Genomic DNA, 11,161 nt, shown 5'->3' with positions numbered 1-11,161 from the left:
GAAGGAGGAGTGACATGCTGCAAGATAAGCCCCAAATGTGGTTGTTTCTAGCAATTCACTCGTCAGAAACACATCTTCCTATTGTGCACTCCAGTAGAAATTTTTTTTTAATGAAGTAGCTCTTTGTATGGAGACCAAGAGTGAAATTCACATCGAACTTCTCTGTTTGTTTAGTTCTCAGGAAAAGGAAGAAATGATCGAATTACAAATCGTTAGTTTAATATTTTTCTTCATGAGCACCAGGTCAATTTCTTGCATTCTCACTTACCTCCATCTCCAGTATATAGCAACAGGGAAGTATGAATAGAAGAAGGTGCAAGCTCAGGAATTATTAGAGAACAGTATATGGGATGTACAACTGGAGTTTATCATCCCCTGATCATCCTACAAGCAGAGTGATGCAGAGTAAAAGAAGTGAGTATTTTTCTCATTTTCTCCAAACATAATATTCCAAGATACATGTACTTGGAGTGGATCAACCGTGTTTGTCGCATACAATATGAGCAATAGGTCAACTCAAACAGCATATAAATGCCTAGCACCAGTGCTAGAGCGTAAGAACGCCTTTGCAGATTTGACAACAGAACAAGTACAATTGTTTCTTCACATGATTTTTTTAGACAATGAAAAGATCATCCTCCCAGCCTCTGCTTCATGCAATGCACGCAACCATATTTTTGCACCATAACAATATGACTAGTAACTACTACCTCCATTCCTAAATACATTTATGGAGGTAGTAGCAAGTAGTCCACATTCCACTCTGCTTCATGCAATGCACATTAATCAAGTAACATTTTCGCACCACTGCCTATTAGCCTTTGCTCTGTTGGGCAAGTACTTCATCCCTTCTTCACATTCATATGTGCCCTTCTCATGCTCCATGCCTTGAGCTGTGACACCATGACCGTGGTCGTGCCATTGTTAAAAGCATACATACGAGCGCCTCTGTCGTCGACCAGCGCAACCGGGTAGACCCTAGCCATGATGCAGACCCTGCCGCCACCACCAAAGCTCTCCACTGCAGAACGATCGATCTGCACGGGAGACCCATGGCTGTTAGAGCATCTCTGTCCAATTATCACACTAGTGATATGAGTGCATGGGGAGAAAGAAGTCCCAAGGCCTAACCAATGTTCTCAAAGATATCTTCCTTTCCTTTTCAATGTCAAATTCGAAGAAGCCTCCATAGGCCGGCGTGTACAGCCCTGATCTCAGGGACGACCTGTATACAAGGAAAAAAGGTAACTCTCTTGCTTATATTTTTTTTAATTTCGAAACTGAACTCTCTTGCTTATATTGATGCAATGTAGAACAGAGAGTGAAAATTTTCTGATATAGTATCAATTTCTGTGAGTATTGTAGAGAACATACAAGAAAGACAAAAAAGTAAATCCATAGGAATTAAATTAACCTTCTTAGGTCAGAGCACATAAGAATCACGTGCTTGTGCTTTGATTTGTAGACTCTGAAATGCACGGCAGTGTGCTCCTCCATGTCATCAGAGGCTAGAACCACAAGCCCAAATGGCCCCAGGCCACCAGGAGCTGATGCATCTGCTTCCCTGCAATGCTTCTCCGTGTCCAAGAGCCAGGAAGGATCAAAAGCATCAGCTTCATCCATGGTTCCTGGCTCAAACTCTATCTCCACATCCGCCTATTCCAAGAAAATCATGTCTGGTTAATCACCACAAGACCAAACTGATTTTTATCTGACATGCCACTTTTAAAGTAAAAATATCAAGCAGTAGGAATCTGTGTGAAAAAAAGAAGGAACTAGCCTGCAAAGTATCAGTCCCCTTAATTTCAAACATGTCACCCTTTTTCAGCTCTATTCCTTGATGACTAATTTCGTTTCTTCGAAGGGACTCGATCTCTTCAACGGGCCATTGCAGCAACTGATTACCATCGCTATCTAACCATATTGTCCTGGGGATTGCCTAACAAACGAGGATACACATGTCACAGTGGTATATATCTGCTAAACCACTCAAAATCATTAGTTCCTGGAACTTGACTGACAGTGATCAGTGAACCAGGGGCAGTTTTTCTTACTTACCTGGATCCCAGCCCAACCTTTTGCGGCATCATCCGACGAACTATCCGACTCATTAGCCCAGCCCCATATGATCCTCCTCCCCTTTTTTGCGTCGAAGAATGACTTTGACGCGAAGTAATTGCCGTAGTCGATCCTCAGCCACAGACGCCTATCGTCCACGACATTATCCGGCGCAAACTTATCGGCTTCCAGATCATATACCCCAACCATGTACTTGTCACAGGAATCTAGGCTCATCTTGAGGACATGCTTGGCGCCACTCGGGGTCGCCGCGGAGAGGTCCAGTCCGCTGGTGTTGCCAGGCAGCGCCGCGAAGAAGTCGGGGCACTCCCACATGGTGGATGAGTTGGAGGAGTAGAGCGGGTGATCAACCCTGCTCCAACTCACAAAGTCCTCACTCTTGTACAAGAGTGCCGCACTGTAGCCGTCCAGCTCGGCCCCAACTGCTATCCTCCACTGCCCGTCCGGCCCGGTCCACCCGGTCGTCGGGTCCCTGAACTGTCTTGGGTTCAGGCCCGGCCCGTCCGGACGGATCACCGGGTTGCTGCTGGGCTTGGTCCATTCCCTGAGATACGGGTCGGAGCTGTTACTGGGGAAGGCGATGCATTGGGCTTGGTTCTTCACGTCGTCTGCGCCGGTGTAGAGGATGGCTGGCCGGCCATCGGCGAGGACAGTGACTGAGCCGGACCAGCAGCCCTTGGCATCGTAGGGCTCGGTCCGGTCCAATGCCGTCTCGAGCCGGAGCCAGTTGACGAGGTCGGTGGAGACAGAGTGAGCCCAGGTCTTGTTGCCTGGGACAACGCTGCCGGGGTTGTACTGGTAGAAGAGATGGTACAAGCCCTTGTAGTACAGAGGTCCTGATGATTGCAGCCATCCATTACATTTATCTACTACTCTAGTTGTGGTTGATTTTATTCAAGTAATCAACCCAAATGCATACATAGTTACATACCATTTGGATCTGTATGGTCGTCGTGGCGAGGATTTCCATGTCGTGCGAAACAATGATGAAGAAATGTTAGATATAGAATTCAGGACCTAAATGCTTATACAAATATGTTTCTGACATTGCAGAGGCCAAAGGGGAAAACTGAAGGCAGGTGAAGAAGCTAAATTATCTGACAAGTAAGCTTCTCCAGACCATAAAGACCTAAATCATCAGGTACCACTAGCGCATTGGCGATAACATTAATTTACAATGCAATCAAGTGAAGGTTCAGACTAGCAGTCAAAATGTCCGGCGACACATTTCAGGCAGCAAATCAAAGGGAAACCGCAGCAGAAATGGGGAAGATAGGACCTGCACTTACATATGGGAGAAACACAAAAGAAGGTGTAGAGATGAGCGCATATGTACCGTTGATCCAGTTCTTGGGGGGCTGGAAATGGAAGGCGGTCCTGTACTTGCTGCTCACGATGGACGAGACCGTCGCGGACTCCGGGTAGAGGACGACCCTATGGCTACCGGCGGCCGCTGCTTCTCCGCGCAAGAGAGAAGATTCGTCAAAGGGGAAACCCAGGAGGAGGAGGAGAAGGGGCCAGCCACAGCCATGGCGATGGTGGAACATGGGGAACGGGAGACATGAAAGTGCTGATTGCAAATCAGGCGGCGACAACGAAGAAGGGCTGGTCAATGCTGAACCTCGGAGACATAGTTTATTCCCCACTTGATGCTCATTTCCCGTTCAGCACCTTGCGCTATGGAAATATGCTTCGCAGACAATGCCATGGCAAAGGATCGCTCGTCTACACCGGCCGGCAGGGGTGCCTGGTCTTTGATCGTCTTGGCCATTGTAGGTTTCCTCCTCCCGCTTCCTCCTCTCCTTCAGCCCCCATCGGGCATCCATTAGGTTCCTCATTTCACTGTTGACTGTTCCATGTCTCTCCCCTCTCTCTCTCTTCGCAATCGGCCTGATGTGGGAGGGGAACTTTTGGTCTATGGGTGTATATACAGTTATACACCCTATATGAAACCTGCTCTCAAGGCCTAGTCCAATCCTGCCTCCGCTCCTGGTTATATATAAAAGGGAAACATTATTTCTTTTGAAAAGGAGGATAACCGCATACATCCGTATATTATTCAAAGCAGGTGAACAAACTCGACCTGGAAAAGAAAAACCCTTTGATATCTTGGTCAGGAAAACATATGCATGACCACTCCTTTCGATATCTTGGTGATGGATGGATATATGCATTTTCTACGGCACCTCCACCTTAGAAAGTGTAACTACTAACCAGTCAACCTATAAGAGATTCATGGCTAAAGAGGAGCGTACCACCTTAAGAACTAACTACAACACATAATCCAGGCAGTTTTTGGATTTTACATCTTAACTTGGAAATTATGAATATTTTTTTAAAAGCAAGTAATGTTTGAAAATCCAGCAATTATTTCACCAACTCTAGCAAACTTTGAAAAATATTTTTTTCTTAAAACCTTGCCTTTTTTGACAGGAACCATTTTCAAAATCCTAAATATTTTATGAAAAAATGCAGATATTTTGGAACTTAGAGAACAAAACTTGTTAATGGGAACATTTTGGAAATTATGAACAATTTTTCAAAAGCGCGAACATTTTAAGTAATTCCCAAACATTTTTTGAGTTTTGAGAAAAAATTGAAAAGAGGAATATTTTTAACATTCTGAACAGTTAACAGAAAAAATAGCATTTTTCTGAAATTCTCGTATATTTTTGGAATTTACAAAAAAATATGAAAACACTAGTATTTTCTAAATAAATCAAACATTTTGGGAAACCGCAAACAATTTTTGAAAAACCTGAACTTTTTTGAAAGTTCCAAACATTATGGGAAAACATGAACATTATTAGAGTTTTGAGAAAAAAATTGTAAACAACAGGAATTCTAACATTCAGAACAATTTCTAGAAAGCAAAAAACATTTTTTTGAAAATCCTGTACATTTTTTGAATTTATAAAAACAATTCAAAATGTATTTTTAAAATGCTGAATAAGTTTTTAAAAGCATGAGCCAATTTTGAATTTCCCCAAAAAATTGAAAGCACAAACATTTTTGTGGAGGTGAAAATCTTTCATCGACACCATGATGAAGATATCATGATTCAACGAGCTGCACTTCTATGGGATCATCTCCGGCCCAAGTACGTTCATCAATCAAACTTTCCATCTTCTTGGATGGGTGACTCAAAGCGCTTTTCAAAACCATTATTGATAATGTTTGTGCGGGTGAAAGAGGGACAACATTGTTGCTTCGGTCCAATTGCAGCATATTTACCAAAGTCTTTGAAGAATTTCTTCTGACAGAGATTAATACCGTGAAGAAAGTGTTTCCAAGAGATTTCATGTATCTTAGTTATAGGAGTTACTTTGTATTTTTTTTATCTTAAATCTAAATCAGTGTACCTGTAATTGTTGAGTATGCATAAAATTACAGGTGTTTTTTAAAAAGATAAAGATTATGTTTTTCTATAGATTTTATTTGGTTACGAGCTTCACGGTGTTAGTAATGGCTAACGACAATCAAGTTTTGCGAACATTAAAGTGGCAACGACTAACAAGCGATGGACCTCTATGGTCGGTGGCATAGGTGCTAGTCATCCTCGTGCAATTCTTTCTGTTATGGTGGCCTTTTTCGAGTGCAAAACTACAATTTGATGAAGATGTCAATTGCAATCACATGTTTGTACATGCACAGCTTGCATGCCGGACCACAAAACAAGAAAGATGAGAACAATGTACCACATGTGCCACACCTTTGGCATTCTCTCGGCAATGAACATCCGTTTTTGTGATGCATGTGGACAGAATCAACATCGAAAGAACAATTTCCAAAGCATATTGAGATTCCAAAAGCAACCATGGAGAATAAAGGAGCCGTAAAAGAGAATCGAATGCAATGCCTTTCAAATCGTAGTTGCAATGGTATATGTCAAGATCATGTCGCTTGGACAGAATAAAGACGTCTGGACGAGCATGACCGAAATGGCATTTCGGCCGAAGCCGTGTATGTGGGGAATGATCTATGATGTGATGGATGATTGAACTTATCACAATTTCTTCCTTCAATTGTAAGAGCTCCGCATAAGCATAAATGCTGCCACACAATGGATGCAGTGATGTTCCCATGTCAGGGGCTCATTTATCCTCTCTCGTTTCTCTCTCATCTACCCATCCCACCATTGAGAGTCGTCTTGGTTCCTCCGAAACCCCTCCCCTCTTCCTCCAGCGACCTCATCGCCCAGAGTGGTGGAGGGAGAGGAGTTTGGGTCTCTATTGTGTATAGTAGCTTAGGTAGGAGACTTTCACCTGGATCTGCCCCGCAAGGCGACTCGCGCTATGTCGTTGATGGGTTGTCTGTTGCTGCTCACGCATAAGAAATGGTGGTCAACCATGCGGTCTTCGTACTACCATCCATGGTGGAGGCGACGATAGGGCGATCGATCCAACTTCTGCTTCCTAAATGGGGTGGGGTGACTGGGGTCTCGTATGATCCAAGCTTTCGACGAGATAAATCCACCATGGGTTGCCCACGCGCTACCGTTATCATTGTCACCGCTCTCACCTGGAGATCGTGTGACCTTGGAATCCACAGCTCGATAGAACACGGATGAGAAGTATTCATCGCCGGCCCAAGAGAGCCACCACATTGGAGGAAGAGGAGAGATAACCATCACTTCACCATGTCAGCGACATCACAACTCTAAAGTCCATGAAGGGTGGCGAAAAACACCGGCGACAGTCACCAGCACCACCCCCCAACACCCCACAACAAGATAAGGATCAAACTTGCCATGGCGAAGACAGGGGCGAGGGACAAAATCTCTCCCCGTACGGCGTCCCTCCGTTGCGAAGACCACGCCTGTAGAACACATCGGCCACCGAATCGACAGATCAGGGAGCAAACAACGTCAGAAGCTCGTCGATGACGCCACATGTGACCTTGTTTTTTTTTCGAGAAAACTTTCAATCTATTCATCTTCAATCATGGTAGTACAACGAACACTAGAAATAATAAAAATTACATCCAAATCCGTAGACGACCTAGCGACAACTACAAGCACTGAAGCGAGCCGAAGGTGCGCCACTGTCATCGCCCCTCCCTCGCCGGAGCCGGACAGACCTTATTGTAGTAGACAGTCAGGAAGTCATCGTGCTAAGGCCCCATAGAACCAACGCGCCAAAACAACAACCGCCGCGGATGAAGAGTGTAGATCAAAAGGATCCAACCTGAAGACACACAAACGAAGACGAACAACGAACAGATCCGAGCAAATCCACCAAAGACATATCCGCCGAAGACACACCTCCACACGCCCACCGATGATGCTAGACGCATCACCGGAACGGGAGCTAGGCGGGGAGACCTTTATTCCATCTTCAGGGAGCCGCCGCCGTCTCGCCTTCCTGAGCAGGACACAAACCCTAACAGAACTCGAAAAAAATATCTAAAAACGGAGTCCTCCCACCGGCAAAGGCCGAGATCCACTCCGCCTCCATGGCCCTCAGGCCACCGGAGACGGGATGGACCGGCGCCGGCGCCGGTGGGAGGCAAAAAAACTCTAGATTTTTTGAGGCGGCGGTTGGCTGGTTTCTCAGCTTTGCGAGTTGGGACGGATTTAGGCCAGCGAATCCACCCACATGTGACCTTGTTGTTGAGACGGGGAACAAGCTCCTACACCATTATTGACGCTGCCACCACCACCACCTTGTTAGTGCCGCCGAGTAGCCTAACCCTAGTATCTAGACATCTTCCACACGGATCGAAGCTCCCTCCACTCCCCCACCGCTGCAACTATGACCGAAGAGGGAGGGACCGCTGATCCGGCCTTTGGCGGATCCTTCCATTTTGCCTCTTGTGGTTACTGTTCATGAGAGGGGGCGTAGAAAAATATGTCAACCTCTACAACGCCAAATTAGTTTCATTACATTCATTGTAATATATATTTTTGTACACTACATTTGATATTGTAGATATTACCATATTTTTCTATAGACTTTGTCAAAGCAGAGAAGTTAAACTTAGAATGAATATAGTATTTCAAATATTTTGCAATGGAGGGGTAGGTAAAATGATTTGGTGAGAAAGAGACTAGGATGCCTTGGATGTCTTGGAGTATATATGTTTTTTCGTTGTTACGTCATAGCTCAAATTTAGTATTTATGTAGTCCATGATCATAGCAGATTCCAACAATCCAGCCATGATCTCAAGGATTCAAAAAAATAAAGTATGTACCTAAAAACGGCAATTCTATATTTCTGTCCAGATAGTTTTTATTTTTACCTCCCAGAAAAAGAAGAGAGAAATAGGCATCTCAGTTCAATCAGGCCCTAGATTGAGAAGGAAGCTTCTAGAGCCCTCGCCACGCGCATCTCGACCGTCCAAACCCACGCTCGACGGTCCCGATGAGCCGCCCGTTGGCGCTCCGCCGCAGAACCCGAGCGGACTGGGCCGGCAGGAAGGAATCGTCCCGGGCCAGTTGCACATGCAGTCCGCGTGCGATCCAAGCCAGAACAGAATATCGCCCACTCGCGCGGCGGCATATCCCTTCCCCACCACGGCCTCTCTCCGCCGCTCGTCCCCACCACAGCCTCCCCTGCACCCGGTCCATACACTCTCCCCAGAGACCTCACGCGCGCCGCACCACCCGGTCCTGGTGGACCGCGCGCAGTCCAAAAGCGCGAGTATCCCAACCCAACCCTAGTCCCGACCCAACCACCCCGGGTAACCATGGCCCCAACCCTAGTCACCTCCACAAAGATCCAATAAAAATCCGCACGGACGCCGCGTCCACCCACCCCTTATGACACCCCGGGCCCACATTTCCGGTCCCCACACCAACGGACCCCTGCAGGCCGCCCTCCGCGACAGGCATCCGCAGGCCCCACATGTCATACAGCCTCGCGTCGGAATGGGTCACGTGCTGCTCGCGTCCACCGGGAACCCAACCCTAGACCTAACCACGGTTCCCGGAACCGCACCGCCCAACCTCCCCGGTTAGCCCCGGCGCCCCCCGATGCCGCCACGCGTCCCGATCGGACGGCTGGGGCTACCCCCGCCCCGGGCCTCGCCGCCTATTTAATCGCACCCGGTCTCCGCTTGCCAGATCACAGAGCCCGAAGCCAAAGGTAATCCAATCCGCACAGAAATCCCCATCTCAAAACCCTAGCCCTCATCCCCGATCCCGGCGAGAGAGATGGCCAACCCGAGGGTGTTCTTCGACATGACCGTCGGCGGCGCGCCGGCGGGGCGCATCGTGATGGAGCTGTACAAGGACGCGGTGCCGCGGACGGTGGAGAACTTCCGCGCGCTCTGCACCGGCGAGAAGGGCGTCGGCAAGAGCGGCAAGCCGCTGCACTACAAGGGCAGCGCCTTCCACCGCGTGATCCCCGACTTCATGTGCCAGGGCGGCGACTTCACCAGGGGCAACGGCACCGGCGGCGAGTCCATCTACGGCGAGAAGTTCGCCGACGAGAAGTTCGTCCACAAGCACACCAAGCCCGGGATCCTCTCCATGGCCAACGCCGGGCCCAACACCAACGGCTCCCAGTTCTTCATCTGCACCGTCCCCTGCAATTGGCTCGACGGCAAGCACGTGGTCTTCGGCGAGGTCGTCGAGGGCATGGACGTCGTCAAGAACATCGAGAAGGTGGGCTCCCGCAGCGGCACCTGCTCCAAGCAGGTCGTTATCGCCGACTGCGGCCAGCTCTAGATCCGGCCGCCCGCCGGTCGCCTTTCGCCGTCGTCGCCGTCGCCCCGTGTGTCCCGTGTCGTGTCGTCGATCTAAATAAGAGAGTCGTGTGTCGTGTGTCGTGTCTTCCCCTGGTCCGTCCGATGAGATCTCCGTGGTTGGTTTAGGAGGGTTTTAGGTGGACTCTTTGGGCCGCTGGATCTGCGTCCGGCGGCCTTGGTTATCTTCCTGTGTCTGCTGCTATCTTACCGTTTGAATGAGATGAACTCCGCTATGAATTATCCGTAATTTGTGCTCGTTGGATTCAGTATCCGTTTGTCGCATTCATTCTTTGTCTGGTGCTCCTGACTCCAATGTGTTGGAGCCCGTGTGCTTTTTCTAGTGTTATCCACTCGATTTTCGTGCCGATTCGATCAGAAAACTTAAATTAATCACGTTTCAAATGCTCGACAAAGTTTCTGAACTTCTTCGACACAAAATCTGAACTGTAAATTAGCATTGGTAAAGAAAAAAGGCTCTGCACTTTGTTGAGATGGAACATGGTCTGCTCTCATGTTCCCCCGTACATTCGCTTCGCTTTTCAGAACTGACCTGCTTGCTTAAATCCTGACCCGTTTGGTGTTGCTTGTTTTGCACTGTAATTTTGTTGCTGGATCTTGATTTACGTGATTAGTAATTTATTTATATTACTAATTTTGGAGAACACAATTACCTTGTTGATGCATGGATCTAACAGCATTGGGAGTGAGATCTCGCGTGGATCTGAGGCAAAATTAAGATATGCGATGTGATTGATCCAGATATGTATTCTGTTGGCACTTGGATTATATATCCTCTCTCTTGTCAGTTGGATTCTCTTGGCGTCAGGAAGTTTCCCCCTCTCTTTCCAGGCGTGCCCAACTATGAAATTATTCCAATTCATTTGCATTTCATATATTCCATCCTCACTATGCCATACCAAAAACTCCTATAGGCAGATTCGTAAACAAGAAATAAAATGCGATGCATCATTTAGATTGAGCAACTTTACTTTATTTTTGAATAGGACACTAACATATCCTGCTTTTTTGAGGTGAGAAATATGTGCCCCTTTTTGACTAGGAAAGTTCTCATTCCTCCCTACCACAAGGCGCTAGGAAATGAGGTATAATTCCAAATTTTATTCCGTTCCATTGGCTGATCTAATCGTAATCGGCCTTGCCAACTCAACCAGAATATTACCACGGGAAAAAACGCGGCCAGAATTATTCCGGAAAAAAAAGGCCTAACTAATTCGTGCAAGTAAAGTTATCGCGCTCTCAACCAATTAATACTTCCAAAGTTAAGCACACGTAAAAGAAATCGATGGAAACCATTTCCGCTTCCACGGAAATCGGCGTGGGGCCACAGCGCAGCCTCAGGCACTGGAAGGGGGCAGGGGGTCCCGCCTGGCG

The 11,161-nt window shown here is 47.3% G+C and overlaps 2 protein-coding genes across 2 annotated transcripts; one reads left to right on the top strand and one right to left on the bottom strand.

Moving 5' to 3' along the window:
• Nucleotides 1–526: 526 nt before the first annotated feature.
• LOC125515721 (beta-fructofuranosidase, insoluble isoenzyme 4-like) lies at nucleotides 527–4,055 on the bottom strand. The gene is made up of 7 exons (XM_048681229.1): nucleotides 3,416–4,055; nucleotides 3,011–3,019; nucleotides 2,059–2,915; nucleotides 1,781–1,939; nucleotides 1,415–1,656; nucleotides 1,132–1,225; nucleotides 527–1,037 (listed from the first exon to the last, which is right to left on the bottom strand). The coding sequence occupies exons 1-7, from the start codon at nucleotides 3,624–3,626 to the stop codon at nucleotides 843–845; spliced, it is 1,767 nt and encodes a 588-aa protein (XP_048537186.1). The 5' UTR covers nucleotides 3,627–4,055; the 3' UTR covers nucleotides 527–842.
• Nucleotides 4,056–9,131: 5,076 nt separating this feature from the next.
• Nucleotides 9,132–10,016, top strand: LOC125513368 (peptidyl-prolyl cis-trans isomerase). The gene has a single exon (XM_048678469.1). The coding sequence runs from the start codon at nucleotides 9,234–9,236 to the stop codon at nucleotides 9,747–9,749; it is 516 nt and encodes a 171-aa protein (XP_048534426.1). The 5' UTR covers nucleotides 9,132–9,233; the 3' UTR covers nucleotides 9,750–10,016.
• Nucleotides 10,017–11,161: the final 1,145 nt, after the last annotated feature.

Source organism: Triticum urartu, chromosome 6 (genome assembly GCF_003073215.2).
Source record: "Triticum urartu cultivar G1812 chromosome 6, Tu2.1, whole genome shotgun sequence".
In the NCBI taxonomy this organism is placed as follows: domain Eukaryota; kingdom Viridiplantae; phylum Streptophyta; class Magnoliopsida; order Poales; family Poaceae; genus Triticum; species Triticum urartu.
Note: the sequence above shows the minus strand (reverse complement) of the source record. Positions and strands in the feature narration are given on the sequence as shown.